Source organism: Melitaea cinxia, chromosome 4 (assembly GCF_905220565.1).
Source record: "Melitaea cinxia chromosome 4, ilMelCinx1.1, whole genome shotgun sequence".
NCBI lineage: Eukaryota > Metazoa > Arthropoda > Insecta > Lepidoptera > Nymphalidae > Melitaea > Melitaea cinxia.
In genome coordinates, this window is record NC_059397.1 from 5,702,925 (window position 1) to 5,723,446 (window position 20,522).

General features: G+C 33.0%; 1 protein-coding gene across 2 annotated transcripts; it reads left to right on the forward strand.

The window, feature by feature from the left end:
• The first annotated feature begins 162 nt into the window (after nt 1-162).
• LOC123670045 (high mobility group protein DSP1) lies at nt 163-17,476 on the forward strand. 2 transcript variants are annotated; one of them, XM_045603553.1, is made up of 6 exons: nt 7,733-8,047; nt 12,710-13,192; nt 13,969-14,181; nt 14,681-14,841; nt 15,905-16,079; nt 17,062-17,476. In XM_045603553.1, exons 1-6 carry the CDS (start codon nt 7,733-7,735, stop codon nt 17,170-17,172), a joined length of 1,458 nt encoding a protein of 485 aa, XP_045459509.1. In that variant the 3' UTR covers nt 17,173-17,476. The 2 variants fall into 2 exon arrangements, 1 of the variants encoding a protein (XP_045459509.1); XR_006745860.1 differs by lacking the exons at nt 7,733-8,047; nt 13,969-14,181; nt 14,681-14,841; nt 15,905-16,079; nt 17,062-17,476 and adding an exon at nt 163-248 and having other exon boundaries at nt 12,710-12,791.
• Nucleotides 17,477-20,522: the final 3,046 nt, after the last annotated feature.

Sequence of the window (20,522 nt, forward strand, 5' to 3'; positions counted from 1 at the left end):
ATTGCATGGGTTAGGCATTTCATGTAATACTACTGTATGACAGCGTAGTTATACGTAAGTATAAACAAAAAATAAAGCCGAAGCAAAATTAGTGATTGGCCACCATAAGGCGCGCAATTTAATTTTGACCAATCGGAACATTTTATCATTGACATTGTCAATGTTGTGTTTATTAGTACAAACGAACACGAAGTTCCCTACGTAATAAGCGCTGAAATCGTGTGCTCGTTTGTAATAAATATAACTCGGTGAGTTTTATTATTTTCTATAATAAAAAAGTTATGTCATTTGTTTCCGAAAAAGTATCGATATTATCAATATTGTGGTGGTTTAGTGATGTAGTTTGTACGGTATTTATAGTTTTACATTCTAATTTTATAAGCAAATGGCTGCCGAGAGCCGAAGTAAAGTGACACTATACATAACACAATTCAGTATCAGTATTAGTAGGTGAGTAGCTATAACTAACCTACGTCATATCATAGACACAATTACAAATTGCTGGTTACGTACATTTTTGTACTTGTAAAATTGTATTGAATATGTATAATATAGTGAATTACGGAACTCGTCGTCGGAGAACTTAGAATTAAAATTCAACGAAAATGTTTTAAAGATTTTATTAAAACTACATATAACTTAAACTAAATCCTACATATTAACTTAACCTAACTTATATCTGCCCCTGTTTGATACAAAGAGTAGAATGATCCCTTTGATTTACAACGCTTACCAAATCAAAGCGTAACGTAAGCAATAATTTGTCACTGGTTTGCGATTAAAATGACATGTCCAAACATTTTATGAGACTTTACACCCTCTATAATTCGATAAAAAAACCCCATGTCAATCAAGACGGTATCAGGGTACTTGAACGATTGCGCAGACGGCGCCGCTAAGAATGCAAATCTCAAACCATAACAAGTGCATATTACAAAATTTGTCTTTCAACTATTTATTTTAGTTACTTATTTATTACACTTGATTAATGTTAAGTATGTCTTGTTGTGTTCTCTGTTATACTTTTTTACTTTTCTGTGGTACTATTTACTAAAATAAATATTCTATGTTAATTTATTGTTGTGTACTTCGTGGTACTTTGGCAATATGTACCTATCTTGTGAACTTTGTTTCTGGCGTTGTTGCGAATGTTCGCAACCGCATCCGCAAATGCGGATCATTCGTATTAATCTAGACATCTGCATTTGCATGGTGTGTGAAATTTTTCACACCCGCGGATGTAGATGCGGATGCGGATGCGGATTATTGGGGACAATCATCCTTGAATACGGATGTCAGGGTTATTCATTTTTTTCCCATTTTATGCTCATAAATGAATGAAAATCGATTACATTTTAATATGTTTTCTTTAATCATATTTTAATACAGACAGAAGTTTATATTAATGCGGATGATCTGCATTTGCGGATGCCGATATTATATATACCGAGATACCCTGATATCGAGCAAGTAGTAAAAAAAAAAAAAAGATCCAAATAGTGTCTTAAAATTGCTAAATACGCTATAAATATGTAGATATTCATCATCATCATCATTTCAGCCTATCGCAGTCCACTGCTGGACATAGGCCTCCATAAGTTCCAAAGACGCTGCTGCCCGTCTTCGGCTTGTGTATTTCAAAGCCAGCCCGCCATCGGTCGGCTTTTTAAGTTCCAAGGTGGTAGTGGAACTGTGTTATCCCTTAGTCGCCTCTTACGAGACCCACGGGAAGAGATGGGGTGGCTATATTCTTCACTGCCGTAACCACACAGCCGTTGAGTTAAAAATTAAAAAATCCGATTCAACACAAAAGATAGTTCCATATTTTCTTTTGTTCGTTAAATGTTGCGTTGTATAAAAATAGACACGAGGACCGGTTAGTTTTTTACAGTTAATAAAATTTGCAAAAAAATAAATTAACAATACAAGTTTTCGTTTTAATTACTATACTTTTTAATTTAATTTAGTACTAAATTGAAGTAATAAATTTTAACACATCTAATGAGTTGACCTTTGTCATTGTTAAGGACAGTCTAAATTCGATAAAGGAAATCCAAAACTCCTTAGTAAATGTAAAAGCCTAATGGGTAAGTGTAGCATTAGAATGATGTATATGCAGCAGTATAATGTATGTTAATGCATGGGCGTATTTACACTAGGGTCAAAAGGGCCATGGTGCAGGGCGGTACCCTGAAAGGGGTGGCGCAAGTCTAGCACGATGGGCGGCTCAAGCTGAGCATACGTACTAGGCATGTGAAAAATAGAACGTAAAAAAAGGTCAGCTAAAATATATTGCGGATATTTGCCTTTTACGCGATGAATGGACGGTAATGACTATAATCGATTATATTCCGTAATACATATGCTGGTTTTTATGAGACGGCAAACTAGTGGTCCGGAGCGCTGAATTAAAAAAAAAAACGTCACTTTATTAACAACAGTTCTAATACAATGGCGCCGTCTGGTCTAATGGTAAAAAAAGTTTTATTAAAGCCGACGATCGCACATTATACATATTTGTTTTAAGGAGTTGTTTTGTTTTTTGTTTTTGAGGAGGTTACTCAATTCGACCGTATATAGGTACATATATTTTTTTATGTATGTTCGGGGATAACTTTGTCGTTTATGATCCGATTTTGATAATTCTTTTTTTGTTGAAAAGGGGATATCCCTGGTGTGATACCATGATAAGGAAACCAGGATCTGATGATGGAATCCCAGAGAAATCGACGAAAATTCTCAAAAATCCGAATAACTTTTTACGGGGTGTACCGATTTTGATGATTTTTAAGTTAATCGAAAGCTGATGCTTATCATGTGGCCACATTTAAATTTCATCGAGATCTGATTACAACTTTTGGAGTAATCTTGGATAATGCGTAATTACTTGACTGTTTTTTCGTCTACTTAAGTTGTATTACCTGTCGATATAATTGAAGTCGTTTTTTTTTCGTTTGCTTGCAAACAATTATTAGAATAATTTTTATTTGCACAAAAAAGGGTTATGGCAGGACTGAATAAATTGGGGGAGTCCCCAAGTGTTTGTTAAGTACATCCTTGTCGTGTCCCTTGGACTCCGTCTTGAACCCGGTAACGCAGGTGGCAGGCGGGTGACTGAATATTACTTGGGTGATCGATTGTTTTGTGTGCTTCACGAATATTTTGACGCGATGCTATTACGATCCCGTACCAAAGGCCCTTCTCAGGGCCAAGTCGACGGCCCTTCTCAGGGCAAAGCCGAGGCCGACCGTCGTTTGGACGAGTCGAACGTCGAGTTTGACATCGACTTGTACGAATCTAGAAAGGGCTCTTCTCAGGGCCGTACTGAGGGGAAGAAGCGATCGTCCTCCTCTGTTTTCTACGTGGGTTCGGTTCAGACATGGAGATGGAGGAGACGGCAGTCTCGAAAATTTCCACTGCCAGGTGTGGGAGGCCGTTGTGCTCGAAAGCGGGTTCGAGTTCAAGGGCTAAATTTTAAAAATCTGTTCCGGTGACCAGCCGGCCTAGCATGCATACAACGAGATATCTCTTGACGAGAGAGAGAGATAATGTCTACATCGAGTATTTTCTCGATTACCCTAACATGCGCACTACGAGAGACAAAATTCTCTTCCGAAGACTTCGCCTTGTCGAGTAGAGAAACATTATCAACCATAATCACAACTGAATATCATTCTTATTTCTTATGTCGTAAAGTTGAATTTACAAGGTTATTGACCAATCGTGCCAAACCGGGATGAGCCAAAGTTTGTATAATTTCAAACGAGTGACACATGTTTTATTTAACAATGTTCTCGGCCTTTTGGCTAAGATAAAAAGTGTATATCTAATTTAAAAAATCTAATATGGAAAATAAAACGGCGTAAGTAAATGAATTTAATTATATATGTAAAACAATATGCTCGTGTTGTGCTTTATATCTTGTCGCACATTAGATAATTGTAATTCTATCACGCATTGTATTTTTTTTTTTTTTTTTAATTTTTAAATTTTTTTTAATTTTTGAATTTTTTTTTTTGATCATGGATTTTACTTTTATTCTATTTAATTTTATTTTTACTTATTGATTTTTTTAATATAATTTTGTTTTGTTTTTTATTCTGAATGTTGTCTTGTCTTGTTGTACTAACCCAATATGGACTTATACTTTGGTCTGAAATAAAGTATTATTATTATTATTATTTAGAATAAGAAGCAACAGGGCGCAAATACGTTTTTTGTGTCATTATATGGCACACTTCACTCGACTTTTCTCATTTCCCGCTCTTCGTATACCGAAATTATATAATTATAATAGGGAAACGCCATGGTATACAAAAAATAGGCACCCGGTTTTATTTATTTTTTATTTATCGTCTTTCTCGTCGATAATATTGAAAACGAGAAGTTTCTCTTCCTAAAACGACAAAATTCGACAAAATTACGATGTCATGTTAGCTTCCGTAGAGATAAATATCACAGATCACTAAAATTTAATGATTATCTCTTCCATTGACATAACGAGAAGAGTATCGCGTGCACGCATGTTAGCTACTGTAGACATAGAGAGATAATACGAGAAAAGGGGTAGATAAAATTTTGTCGTGGCGCGCATGCTAGGCCTGCTGGTCCTGGTTTTTTTATAAACTTTTCAAATACTTTGTATAAGGTGCTTTTATAATAAAAACTAACTAAATTGCATACAATATTGGAATTATTCAAAATCGTAACGGTTATTTTAACTTTTTACACGTTAAAAACCGCAAGACTGGACAACGTCAGTCGGACCTGCTAGTAGAAATTAATAAGAGAACAGCCTATAATTATGGTTTTCATTTTAGTGTTCTAAGGAATCTTCAAAGTTCGCTTCGATTTAAGTGCTAAATAAAAGTGAATAGTATTTCATTAATTTTAATCCATTTTATACAAAAAACACGTACAAAAAGTCTATAAATAATAAAAGATAAAATCTCTTGCTTTCGGACAGGATTTCTTCGAATTCTTCTCCTTACTGTTTTGATCGCCCTTTTCGTATGAACTCTACGTGGACGGCAAGAACTTTTTCTCATCCCTACTCTCGGTGACAAATACCTTATTTAAATCGACAAAGGCCATGTATAGCGGTACTTGGTGTTCTCGACATTTCTCCTGCAGTTGACGAAGGGTAAAAATCATATCAGTGGTAGATTGGCTAGGTCTGAACCTACACTGTCTCTGGGTAGATCCTAGCGGCTAACATGTCCAGTCTTCTCAAAACAACTTTCGCAAATGCATTTCCCGCAATACTCAGTAGAGATATACCCCTGTAATTGTTACAGTCACTTCTGTCTCCTTTGCCCTTATACAAGATAACTATCTCGGAATCCCTCATGTCTTGAGGTATGGTTTCCTCATCCCAGCAGCGCTGTAATAGAGCGTACAGGGGAGATGAAACATAGCAAGTCGCACTAATTTAGCTGGTAAGTTGTCAGGACCTGTGCTCTTGCCTTATTTCAGGTTTCGGATAGCAAGAAGGAATTCTTCACCCGTTGGACGGTTGTCGAGTTCAGTCACCGGAGGTCGAGAAGTAAGAGTGGTCAGTGCCTCAGGATGTAAACATCGTTTGACATCTTGAAGTTAAAGACGGGTATTTTTTTGTGCCCGCTTAACCGGAATGCACCGCTCGTTGCCCGCCACCGCGCCGCTCCACGCCGCTGTTTTCGAGGGCCAGTCCATTTGATTTTCAGCGTAAGATCCTGCCGCCCCTGCGTCGCTGCCGCCGCCTCTCCGCTGTCCGCAAGATTCGAGGCAGCGGCCTTAGTAACACAAGAATTAACTTGGGGAGTCCTATGTCCAGCGGTGGACTGCGACAGGCTGAAGTGATAATACAAATTAAATATCATTTGGAGTCTTATTCGAATACTAGTATAGTAAAAAAGCGATTAAATAAATTTTAGGAGTATGTTAGACGTCAACTTTCTGGATGTGCGAATGATTGCAAAATAACGCGAGAATTATTATACTTGAAAAATAGGCTGTTTTTTATATCAAGAAACTGTTAACTTACTTAGAAGCCTATTGAAGATAAAGGCTAAAAATTCTCAATTTTTTACAATTCTTTTTTTTTATCATCTTTAAAATAGTAACTCATACGTAACTAAGTTGTACCTATATTATATTTTTAGACGTGGTAAACTCAATAATTAATTATCTAATAATTACAACGTGGAGGCGTGGACTTTTGGATTTACCAAATTATCTATCTTGTTCTTATTTAATTTGAGAGTTTGAAATGTAGTTACATGTTGTAGCGGTTTTTGGGAATAAAGGTAATATATAGTTTATATGGGTGTTGTTTTGTGGCTAGAAGAGAGAGAGTTGAAATTTTAATTGAAAATAGGTAGAAAGACATTTAAGCATTTATGGGTGAGATAGGGTTTTAGTATATATGTGTAGTAGATTAGGAACTTGATTTAGAAAAAAATAAAGAGGTTATTTTGGTTAAAAATAATAAATAAGAGCATATAAATATTGAATAATTAATAAAAAATTTTTAGTCTGCCTATAAGGCTATAAATATTTAAACCAAATAAGAGCTTTGGGTATAATTATACTATTTATTACTGCAATAAATATATGATATAATGCTATGATAGATAGTTTTAATTTGGTTTAGTAAATAATATTACAATCGTAATAAATTAATACTATTCAATACCCAACGTATACGTTAGGGCTTATTTTCAACATCAATATTGGTAGGTATATAATTATGTACATACGTGTCTGTGTATTTCGTATTTAAATTTATTATTATTTTTTTAAATATGTATAATAAAAAAACAAGAAATAATTAACTCCGTTAATTGAGCTAAATCGTCATAAAAAATCGTGCTAAAAGCACGAATTATATTTTCTTAATTAAAATCAGTATTAATTAAATAATAGAAGGGAAATTCTGTATTAGAAAAAAATAAATTGAAACTTATTTTTACAAGATTAAAATACTTAATTTTTGATGATGAATATGAAATAATAAGAGGTACCTATACCTAAGTACCTAGTTAAAAAAAATCATTAACCTTATATTACATCTGTATAAAAAATAATTAACATAACTAAATACTTAATACAAACAACACAACAATAAAAAGTGTATATTGTATATAGTGTCGATATTGATTTACATAAAAGTGATACATCTATTACATTAAAAATAATTTTGGTATGGAGGTACCGAGAATACGAGGCTGCGCTAATCGCCTTATTGACCGGTTGCTGGACGGGCTTGTTGCCACTTCGTGCAAGTTCGGTCTCTCTTCGTTTATTTTTCTATAACGTCCGCTGCGCGTTGGGGGCACCACTGTGCACTTGTTTAGCGTCCTACGATGCGACGTTGCCAAATGTATTGACTTAAATACGAACGAAGACAAAACGTACGCGCGTGGAGTGAAACTTTTGAGCCGGTAGCTTTTTTTAAGTGAACTTAAGTGTTTTGGATGATCATAAATTTTATTCCGTAATGAAATTATTCCTTAGTCGTAAACAAATAGGTTCTTTGTGATGAAAACTTAGTTTGTTGTAGAGTATCTTGAGTGTTTCATTAAAACAGTTCTACAGAAGCTTTAAAAATAAATTAAACCTAGGAGCTTTTATTGCTTTCCGAATAATTATTACAAAGGATATGGTTTCAAAAACATTGCAAAACAAAGAATAATTAAAGGCAGCTGAAGCGGAATAAAGAAACTGGTTAGCCGAAAGCGGCGATTGTGATATGGGGGAACGGGGCGCAACGGGGGGCGCTTGGGGTGCGCGCGACGATGCCTCGTGGTGGCCGGGTGGATCTGGTGAACTACAGCACCAACAACAAATTAATGAAGAGATTGCCAGGAGCACCGCTACGGTTACTCATCAATTATACTCTTACAAAATGACTGGCGGATTTTCAAATTCTGGTGGCGACAGTACCTCGTCACCAGGTTTTGATTATCGTTTAATGACTGGTACCAATACCAGGGAGGAATCTCCGCAACAACCATGGTGGTATGCTTCCGGATCAGTCGAAACTCAGCAGACTTCGTCACCGACGGTATATTATACAATACTTTTTAACACAATATAAATCCTAAAAGCCTCCTAAGACAAAGGAGAATCACAGTATATATATAAAAATTAAATAACAACACAACATTACCTATATATAAAAACTTCTATTAACATAGTAGTAAAAAACAGCAGCGTGTATAGGAAGATGTTGTTTTCCTTTGTCTATACTTGACAGTAGATATTTAATTACTTAAATTAATAATATATTAAAAAATATATAAAATAAATATATTTTTTTGAATAAAACTGTAAAATATCTATATTAAAACGAAATATCGCTTTGAAGACCTACCCAAAATACCCTATAAAAAATAAAAATGTCATGATTATGGCAAATACCATTATATTGGAAAAATGTAATTAAATTTTAACAAATGTTCAATTTAATTGTAAGAGTTTTGTAGTTATACTAATGTTAATTTAACTGAATTATAACAACTGTTAATAACTTAATAATATACAAATATATAGTAAAAACTAATAGATAGATGACATAAACTAAGTATTCAATGAAGTAAATTTCTATGCAATACCTATACATTAGTGTTTGAACTAGTGATCTAGTTAAATAAAAGTGATATAAAAAATACAAAAATATGTTTGCAATTATAATGACCACCAAAACTTAGTTGTTTACATACTTATAAGTTCTACAGTAGTTGTTACACAATAATTGTAGATGTAAAAATGTTGGTAAAACTTTAGGTCCAATCAGAGTTGTTTGAATGATAAAATATTTTAGTCTTGTCTTACTTAGTTGTTTAACCTGGCATTTACAATATTTATTTTTAATAAAATATTGGTTACAGGTTACAGAATACAGGTTAAAGAATTCAAAGAAAATTCTTTAACCTGTTCATTGAATATATAAAATAACAATATTTATTTGTTGTAAATTAGTTTATGATATGATCTATAAAGTTAATAGTGATCAAGATTTTTAGTGTCTTATTAGGAAAATAAAATCTATTGGCAACAAAAATAATTTAAGGTTTAAACAAATTAAAGTAATTAATTCAGATTATCTATATACATCATTAAAGAAATGTGTTATCTATTACTTTGTTATATATTATTTATGTAAAAATGTGTTATTTACTGCTTACTGCCGTACCCTGTGTGCGTTGCTATGCTTTTTTAAAATTTATTTTTTGGTCATACCAACTCAGAAACCTTTGAGGGCTCATGCACAACACTTTGCTGAAGATAATGGACATGATCAAATGCATAGTTTACGATTCTATAAAGGACATACAGACAAACATTCATTTATATATATATATTTTATGTATCTTCGGGGATAACTTTGTCGCTTATGAACTGATTTTGATAATTCTTTTTTTGTTGAAAAGGAGATATCCCAGGTGAGATAGTCCATGATATGGAAACCAGGACCTGATGATGGGATCCCAGAGAAATCGAGGGAAACTCGAAAATTCGCATAACTTTATACTGGGTGTACGGATTATGATAATTTTTAATTTAATCGAAAGCCGATGTTTATCATATTGTCACATTTAATTTCATCGAGATCTGATTACAATTTTTGGAGTAATCGTTGATAATGCGTATTTACTTGACTAATTTTTCATCTACCTACGTTGTATTATATAATTATATAATTATTGATATGATTGAAGTTGGTTTTTTTTCGTTTGCCTGCAAACACAATTATATAAACTTATGTATATATTGAAAGCCATGTAAATATATACGCACATAATTTTATGATATGAAATTTATTTCATACCTTTCCAATTGCATTCAAATTTTTCATATTGATAATGTAACAAATTTGAAGGTGCCTGCTTAGCTGCATGTATTCTTTTTTATATAGCCTTTTTTTCTTTAAATAATTTATTAAATCTTTATGGAAATTTTCCACCACAGGAAAGACATTCATTATCTTAATTTAATATATAAATCAAGTATCACGTTGTTTGTCTGCAATGGACTCCTAAACTACTTAACCGATTTTAATCGAATTTGTACACCATGTGATGTTTGATCCAACTTGAAAGATAGGCCATATTTTGTTTGGATATAGATTTTAATATATATTTTAATATATATATATTTTTTTTTAATTTATTTATTACAATATATTTATAAATGTCTTTTATTGATGATGGTATTACTTTTTTATCACTATCTGATTCTGATGATTTAAGTAGTGTTGTCATTTCTTCTGTTTATAATGATCTCTACGAATTATAATTTAGTTTGGTGGGGAATTGCAATATATATTTGCTCTAATATCATTTGTAATATCATTGATACCTCGCAACCTCAGACCGGTAGAAGAGAATATCTTTTTGTGGGGGTGATTTTTCCACATACGAACTCCTACTCGGTGTCTTTTACAGCCTATGTAGTGTGCCTAGTGTATTTTACAGCTAAAGAATGATTACTGGTTTTCCCCTCTTTAATACTCTTATTAATGCATCAGATCTTCATATTCTCTACCTTTACTTGCTATTCATGTTTTCCCAAATGTGTTCATTCTCTTTTTAACCGAGTTCCAAAAAAGGAGGAGGTTCTCAATTCGATTTTTTTTTTTATGTATGTTACCTCAGAACTTTTGGCCGGGTAGACCGATTTCGATGAATTTTTTATATCAAAAAATGTTTCCTGTCATGTGGTCCCACTTAAATTTAATTGACATCTGACTAGTACTTTTTGAGCTATATCTAATAATCAGTATTTGCTTGACTATTTTTTCGTCGACCTACGTTGTATTATATGCCACATCACTTCACTGGGTTTACTGATTTTGATGATTCTTACTTTAATCGAAAGCTAATACTTATCGCGCTTCGCGCTTCAGTCTGTAATATCCCCCTGCTGAGCATAGGCCTCTTTCCCCACGTAGGAAAAGGATCAGAGCTTAATCCACCACGCTGCTCCGATGCGGGTTGGCGGATATATTCCCTGCTATGAGTCGATCGCTATCAGGTGTACATGATAACGACCGAGACCGACAGCTTAATGTGCTTTCCGAGGCACGGTGGGCGACCCACAAGGGCTGTACAAACACCCAGATCACAGCAAACATCTGTGTGGCCAACACAAATGTTTCTCATGTGCGGGGTTCGAACCCGCAACCGCCAGCGCAACAGCCACAAACCAGTGCAAAACGGTCACACCATTGCGCCAACGCGTCGTCAATGCTTGTCATGTGGTCTTATTTAAATTTTATTGAGATCTGATGACTAGTTTTTGAGTAATCTTGTACTTTGTCCCCACGTTGTACTTACTAGTCGATGTCATTGAAGTCGGTTTTTTTAGTTTACGAGCAAACTAAATTATAGACATCATTATGTCTCTACCGTTGAAAAACATGGTCAATGTGCTGATGATGCATTCTCTTTTCACGATTTATTGTATCTATCGTATAAAATCAAACCTAAACTCAAATAAAGAATTTTTCTGCAGTCTAATTTTGGGAATGGATCTATGGATCTCTTGATTTTCGCTGCAACATTATGGAGTAGACTCCATAATGTGCCAAGTGGTCTGCTGTTAACTCTGCAGATACAGTCAACGACCAAGTAGCTGTTTTCAACTATACTTATTCAATTATATGATGTACATGCACCTATTCGATCTGTAAGGATAAAACATCACCCAGCTACGTGGATTACTCTTGATATTAGAAAATTCAAGCAGAAGAATGATTTCAGTAATGCTTTCAATACTGTAAACTTTGACATTCTCTGCGATATTAGGCATTCTCTTAACATATCGCCTGAGGCAACGACTGGTTTCAAAGTTACTTGCAGGGAGCCGGCAGTGAATTAAAGTGAATGATTAATTTTTATGTTGATCATTGGTCAATGCCCTCCAATGTCCCTCAGGGTGGTGTGCTCTCCCCTCTTATTTCCTATATTTCTTAATTTAATTTCTAACATTATAAATTCTCTCTACTATCTCTACGCAGATGATCTCCAAATATACTCTCACTCTATTGTGACTTGCCCCAATGTATATCACATATAAATGGTGATGTATTACAGCTATTAGTTAGTATTAGTTATTACTACATGGAGTGAAGTTTACGGCTAAGTAATAAATCCAACTAAGACTAAGAGTTTTAGTTTAGGTGGTTTTAAATTACTTACACAAATATATAAATTTCAACTATAATTTTTATAGGGTTTGCGATGCCATATAGTGAAAATGTAAAAAACCTAGGTGTTATTATTCATCAACATCTATCATGAATAAACTTTATAGTAAATAATTTATTTATAATAATAATTTATCTATCCTATTGACATGATTTGTGTTTTGACTTTATAAATTAAAATGAACTATTTATGCTACATTTAAAAAAAAATTTGCACACCGAAAATCGGTAGAATATGTTGGCTAACTATGTAATTTGACAACTTGTATACCATATTCTTGCAAAATAAATAACTAATTAAATTAAAAAATTATTTTTTTTTGCAATCGACTCTGATATTTTGTGATTAAAATGGGTTTGATGAAAGTATAATTATGTGATTTTTTCAGTAAAATATCAAGGTTTTCTGCAAAATTTATAAACTAAATAAATATGAATTAATTAGCTATTTATTTTATTTTTAAAACTGATGATAATAGTACACTAATGAATCATTTACAATTATATTTTTTTTAGGGACAAAACCAGCCAAGTCCTGACTCAGATCAAAGCAATCAACAAGCTAACGGTATACAACAGAGCCATCAAACTTTACAACAGGCTCAAGAGCAACATCAAATTCAACAAAATCAGTTACAACAGCACTTGCAGCAACAACAACAGCAGCAGCAAAGTTTGCAACAAGCTCTACAGCAACAAAATCAACAAACTTTGCAGCAAATGCTGCAGCAACAGCAACAACAACAACAGCAGCAGCAGCAACAGCAACAACAGCAGCAGCAGCAGCAGCAACAAGTTGATCAGCAGAATCCACAACAAAGTTTACAGTTGCAAGTGAGCCAAGCACAGGCTCAAGCTATAGTACAGGCACAGGCAGCTTTACAACAACAAGTAGCTCAATCACTACAGCAACAGCAACAAAATCTGCAAGAACAAATACAAGTAGCACAGCAACAACAAATTCAGGCTGCTCTTCAGAGGCAATCTGCTACATTACAGGTAATACTCCTTTGGTATTTCTAATAATTTTATGTTGTTTATCACATGTCTATTTTAAATACTATAATTCATTGGTATTGTCTAGTTAAAAAAGTTTTCAGTTACATATTTTTTCCTAGTAGAAAGTTAAAAAACTTGGGTACTTAAAATAATATCTTTGTTAAAACTAGAACAGACTAGAGCCCCTATTTGAATCATAGACAATATTAACAACTAATTTATACCCGCAACTTCGTATGGTAACTTTCATTAAGCTTACACGATAACCTATGTACACCGACTTAAAATGAGCTGTACTTCAAAAGGATCCTATACATTTTTGGTGTCAATTTATTTACGCCTAATATGTAAAGATGTCTTATTTCTGAACTAATAAAAGTCTTAAAATATTAACAAAAACTAAGATAAAGATGATAAATACAAATTATATTAGTTTAATTTTTTATTAGTTCATATTGATTGAGTAAAATACAAATGTAAGTATAAAAATCTTAAAAGAAACCAGATAAAAAAAAAGCTTAATCACTGAATTTTGTATTTATAAAAATATTTTTTAAGCATTATAACAATGATAACATAATGCATTGTGTTATAATTAAATAAATAAATAATAAATAGTTTTTAAAAATATAATTATAAATAAAAATATAAAGTATTTTTTTGTATTTTGATTGTCTTGTATGTGAATGTATATATATATATTTATATATTATATATTTATTCTAATTATGATGAAGAACTAGAATATTAGATTTTAACAAACAATACTTTTGTAGGAATTGCAGCAACAAGCGCAACAGCAGGCTCTGTTGGCACAAGCAACAAATAAAGGCAGAATGCCTCGCGCAAGGGCAAATAATAAGCCACGTGGAAGAATGACAGCTTACGCGTTTTTCGTCCAAACCTGCCGGGAAGAACATAAGAAAAAACATCCAGAAGAAAACGTTATATTTGCTGCATTTTCTAAGAAATGTGCTGAGAGGTGGAATGTAAGTGTACCTGTGTGATGATACATAAATTGTTGTTATTAGTACTTTTAATATAATAACAATACATATATTACTTATACCATCTTTGAGTATAAAAAACAGAAACCGTTTTGTATTTTATGTTTATTTGTTATTTTATGTATCTTATTTTAGCAGTAAACATTATATATAATATTGTTATGCTAGTCACTGTATCTACTTTTAAATTCAAAAAACAAAAAAAAGGTTTGTGTCTATAACAATTATGCGAAACTTATTACTGTCTGTGTCTTTGTGTCTATATAAAATACTTGTCTCAAATAGTGTGTTCCTGTGGTCAGTAAGGTGGGCAGAGCGCCCGGGCAGGGTCAGGTGTAGGGTCGGTAACGCGCTTACGATGCTTTTGGTGGCAAGCGTCTATAGACTACGGTAGCCGCTTAGCATCATGTGGGCCACACCAACTCGTAAAAAAAAAACAAATCAATGCAAATCTTGTTGTACACAAATTTAATTTCCATAGACAATGTCAGAGAAGGAGAAGCAGAGATTCCATGAGATGGCAGAGCAGGACAAAAAGAGATACGACTTGCAAATGCAAAACTATGTGCCTCCTAAGGATGTGAAGGTGCGCGGGCGCAAGCGTTCGCAACTCAAGGACCCCAACGCACCCAAACGATCGCTGTGAGTTATGGTCACGTTTACCTGATTATATTTATTTATTTTATTTATTAAACTTTATTGCACACACAAAAAAGAAGATACATTTTAGAACGATTAGATACAAAAACAAATATTGTATGCAAAGGCGGCCTTATCGCTTAAAGCGATCTCTTCCAGGCAACCTTTAATAAAAGTAGTCTAAGAAAAATATGTCGGTAGTAGTGCGCAATCAACAACGCAAGTTTAGCACATATAATTAAATTAATTACATATATATTTATATAATAATAATTAATTAAAAACTAGACCGGAAATAAATATTTCTATTAACACAAATATCTATTACGAGCAGGAGTCGAACCGGCGACCGTCGGTGTTTAGGCCCTACTGACACGGGACACCCACCATTACACCAGAATGGTTGTCAGTTTGCTCTCCTGTTAAATGATAATTTTCGACTAGCTTCCCTTGTCACGGGAGGCACAGATTTCATCTAACAGCAAGAGTAAATTTAATTAGTACTTTTAGGATGAGTTTAGTTTTGCACCTGCTTGTTAATCTTATTAGCAAAATTATTCTTTGGTTAAATAATAAACAAACAAACTGCATAAAAACCCAAACACTAATGTAAACATTTCTCAATTAAATAAAAATCTTGTTTAATCTTTTCCCTTTTTTTATTTAAAAATTACCTGTGCCCGCGACTTCCTCCGCGTCGAATTAAAAAAAAAAAATAATTGTTCAGTTTGCAGAGTTATAAAATAAGTTAATTTCTAAAATAAAAAAAGCCCAAGTTACTCTTTATTACATCAGCTATCTGCCAGTGAAGTTCCCGTCAAAATAGATCCAGCCGTTTTAGAGATTAGCCGGAACAAACAGATAGACAGACAGACAAAAATGCATTTAGTAAAAGGCGGTTATTTTAATATTACAAACAGACACCAATTTTATTTATTTGTACGGATGTATAGATACTGAATACAATATTCCATCGGTTGACAGAAAATGAGCTTCCCCATCACAAATTTTTTTTTTGATGTACTTAAAATGTGATTCAAACCAATAATAATATCTAATCCAACAGGTCAGCGTTCTTCTGGTTCTGTAACCACGAGCGTTCGAAGGTGAAGGCCAACAACCCCGAGTATACCATGGGTGACATAGCCAAGGAGCTCGGAAAACGCTGGGCTGCCGCTGATCCTGAAACTAAGTCCAAGTACGAGGCTCTTAGTGAACAAGACAAGGCCAGATATGATAGGGTATGTATCTGAGAAACTTTGCTAATACTGTGTTATCTATGTAAAACTTTACGACGGCGTTACTATCTTTTTGACGATGGGTTAGCGCAACATTCACTACACTGACTTTATGGCTGTTGCATTTGTATTGGCCAGATGTTTACTGAGGTCTGGGCATTGGTGTTTGTATATTTTGAGTGTTTCCGGACCTCGGCCACAGGAGTAAATCATAGTGAGAGCAGTTGAGTGTATGGCGTGTATTTATTATTACGACTTTGTTTTGTTATATTAACTTTTTATAGAGATTTGACAGTAAAAAGGGAAAGGCTATATTGAGGGTAGGGAACAGCAAGAAATGATCAAATACTAGGGCAGCCCAACTGGGGAAGTACCTCTATCTCACAGAAGATCACAGCTGAATAAAACTGCTCTCAAATAGTGTTGTTTCTGTGGTGATTAAGGTAACCAGCGCTCCAAGGGTCGTGGGCCGGGTTGGCAAGGTGCTTGCAATGCTCCTGGTGTTGCAGGAGTCATAAGTTATGGTAACCGCTTAACATCAGTTGGACCGTATCTTGACACGACGACTACTATTACGACTTTATAGTATAAAAAACGGCTTTTATAAATACACAGTCTAGTCAAATGTATCAGATAAACTACAATCAAATATTTTATTGAAATTTGTTAAAAATGTTTTTCTGTAATTGTTTAAGTTAAAATAATATTAGGTCATACAGTATAATTGATAATTAAAATCATTTCATACTAATGTTCACAATTGAATTTTCTTTTGATTTAATTTGCTATAATATATGATAGACCGTAAATAATAAGGACTCATTTCTTCGTTTTTAACTTACAAGTGATCTTACAAAGTTAATAAATTTGAAATTACAAACAATTTTGTAAGGTACCCGTAGTTAACCACAATCTGTCATCATTACAGTAATAAAATATTGACTCATCTTAGTCTCTTGTAATTATGCTTAAACTTTATTTACAGGAAATGACAGCGTACAAGAAAGGACCCTTAGCGTTAGTCCAGCAACAACAACAGCAACAAGAAGCAGAGGAAGAAGTTGGAGACTTTGAAGGTGACGATGAGTACAAGTAAATTATAAGTAAGATGTTGTTAATGTATGTAAAAGCTGTATGGGGTCGTCCATTAATTTTTTCAACATTTTTTCAACATTATTTCTGCTTTTTTAGCAACTTTTTAATCCTCTACCCTCCTTGGTGAATTGTGGTATTGGTGAAGTTTTTGACTAACCCATACCCTAAAATCATATTTTTTGTGAAAATTATACTGAAATTATCAGAATATTATCTTTAAATACAGGTTAAATCTGATTAAATTTTAGAAAATTAAGCATCATTATACAAATTACTAGACATTAAAGTTGCAAGGTGTTCTTGGATTCTTTGTTTGGTTTAAAAATCGCACATTCAACGAAAAATAAATACACTTGATATCTCATTACAGCCCCATCCACTCGTGATATTTCATCGTTTTTCTGAACCTTTTGAGCCTTACGTAATTAATAGACGACCCCGATTTACAAATCATGTGACAAGACCAACTCGAAGTTTGCTAGAGTAATAAAAACTTTTTAAGGTCTCACTCAATTTCCTGCCCATGTTGCCATTTAATCAGTCACATGATTAAAACAGGCAGATATATAGAAAATATGACATAATATTAGGTTTTTTCTTTGTAATACGGGTCCACCTGTTTTAATTTTAGAACTGACAGATAAATTCCTAATTTGAAATAATAAAATTTATTGATGTAAATGCGTTATTGTCGGTTTCAAAAACTTTCTTGTTTTGCTCACTAGAAATAGATTTTTTACCTAAACTCAATATGAAGTATGTAAAAATTCTAAAGACGGATAGTTTATAGAAACCGGACACTAGTTTATTATTTTAAGGTAAGCAGGTGATTCCCGAGTTTTGCTTGTTTTTAGAATGTGGCCTCATAGTGTTTTGTTAAATGAAAGAGCTCGAATCACTAGCATCTTTTCTATATATTAATGACAGATCTGATTTCATCTATGAATTAAGTATAGGAATATTAATTTCCTTGGAATAATTATCTGTCAAAGGAAAATGGTTGTGCTGTTTTAAGTGTATTTGTTTTTTGTTAATTTCTGATCATGAAGTCGAAGCATTGTCACATCTCATAGGTAGTGATTAATTTTTATTATACTTTTTTTTATAAAAAAAATTTAGCCAACTGTACTCTGCATCCTTAAAAATATATTTATGTCTTGAAATATCTGTACCGTGTACTTTGTAGCATCAAATCAATATATCTTAATAACTTTAAATCCTATTATTTCATTTGTGAAAAAAAATGTAATATCCATTTTTGATATTTTTTGTCAAGGTTATTAAAATATATGGTATATCCTTTCTTGACGCAAATGACACAGAAGGAAAATATCTTATAAACTTTTTTACTCATAATTTTTGCTAAAGAAGGTTTTAGATGGATATTGTACTATTAATATTTTAAAAGTTGAGAACAATATTCTCCATTATAACTGATTAATACATTTCATATAACATTGAAAGTATTTTGGTGTTACCATACTCTTACTATGTAATAAATTCAATGTTGCCTTATATTTTCGATATCAATGTGGCAATAGTTAGTTGTAGTCAGATCAAAGTGTTAGTCATATGAGGTTATCTAATGTAAGTAAAAGGGCTAGTTCTCAAGAGATAAAATTAAGTAAGGGATGCACGAGTGAATGATATTTTGTAACATGTATCTTACTTGTAAATAGTTAATTAGTTATCTAGATAAATTATATTTCTTTATATTTTTAGATTGTTATGGTTAAATTTTTTTATTTGTTTGAAAAAAAAATTATAAATATCACTTAGGAGATTAAAAAAACGAAATGTTTATTTTAACTAAATTCATTTTAGGTATTTGATAATGTTTATTTTTTATGAGGAATATTAAAATAACAAACAACTGTACATAAAGGACTGCAAGAAAGTGATAGTACTTAAATTATAAGTGTAACTGATTTAAGTATTGTACATAATGTAGACGCGTACCTCAGGACACGCCGTACCATAATAATAATTTCATTGTTATGTTTGCGAATGTTTTAATGAAGTAAATAATCGTAACAATCACTTGGAACTTTATTATATAAAATATATATATATATTTTTTTTGTTTCTAGTTTAACATTAGATCTTTAGAATAAAAATTAAAACATATTTGTTTTAAAATTAATCAACTGTTTTTATTATTATTATTATTATAAATAAATTAATATCTTTATACTTGAACGAAAAAATGTTCTTGATATTTTCATCATCATCATTCATCATTTCAGCCTCTTACAGTCCACTACTGGACAAAGGCCTCCACAAGTTCACGCCAAAAATGGCGTGAACTAATGGTTGTTCCCCATAGTCACCACGCTGGGCAGGCGGGTTGTTGTCCGTAGGGCGGGTTTTGTCGCACCTACAGCAGCTACAATAACATAAAATCGCCAATCTGCTATTGCAATTGCTTCCCAGTGGCAAATAAGTTGGTGATTGACATTATAAGGTTTTTTTTTCAAATAGTGACAATGACGTTAATAGACCATTGGGCTTAATAGAAAACCAAATTTCAGTATCTGTGACACAATTACAGTACCAGAATTACGTTGCTAGAGATAACAAAAATATTACCAGAATATGCGTTATAATTATGACTATAATGTCAGTTACAAATGTAAAATAAAAAGTATGTTTGGCAACACTTCTACTTTAACGGGCCTATACTGCTATTTTGATTTTAAACTCCCGAAATATTCAGTCACCCGTGTCTATGGCGTCTGTAACGTCCCCGAAATATCGGCATTTTAAAATTGACCATCGCGCTAGGTCTTGTAAAAGTAAGTGCTTATAGTGACCATAAAATTTTAAAAGTTTGTATGTACTACAGTAAATTAAACCACTTGTATATGGAGGGTAGAGGGAAGAGAATAATCTTTCTATATCAGAAAGTGTCCGTCGAAATGGATGAAAATAGGGTGGCGCCACATTAGCATCAGGGTAAATCTTAACCTTCACATTCTCTGTAATTGCTCACTTTATATCATACTTTTGGTGATATTTGCGCCATTTCGGTCGAATTTTGAACTATAATTCATACAATATCAGCGCGATGGTGGAGGATTTTTGAACTGTTTAAGTGTGTATGCTACAGCTGGACACTTTCAACTTTTCTCCCATATAACATTATAACTCTCTCCTACACTCCATATACTTGTAGGAAATCGAATTTTAATCTGATGTTTTTAGAAGAAACGGCGGAAGCGGTACTAAAGGCGTTTTGTCAATTTTTAAAACTAATATGATCTGTTGTTAACTTTTATATAAAATTGAAAACATAACAAATATGTAAGGTATGCGTGTAATGAGGTGACACTGTTTTGAATTTGTGATCTG

What these genes read in the sequence shown, in the direction of transcription:
- LOC123670045 (XM_045603553.1), top strand. Translation starts at nt 7,733, where the DNA reads ATGGGGGAACGGGGCGCAACGGGGGGCGCTTGGGGTGCGCGCGACGAT. An exon ending in GGCAATCTGCTACATTACAG is followed by an intron (nt 13,193 to 13,968) that starts GTAATACTCCTT and finishes ATACTTTTGTAG; the next exon opens with GAATTGCAGCAACAAGCGCA. An exon ending in ACAAGGCCAGATATGATAGG is followed by an intron (nt 16,080 to 17,061) that starts GTATGTATCTGA and finishes CTTTATTTACAG; the next exon opens with GAAATGACAGCGTACAAGAA.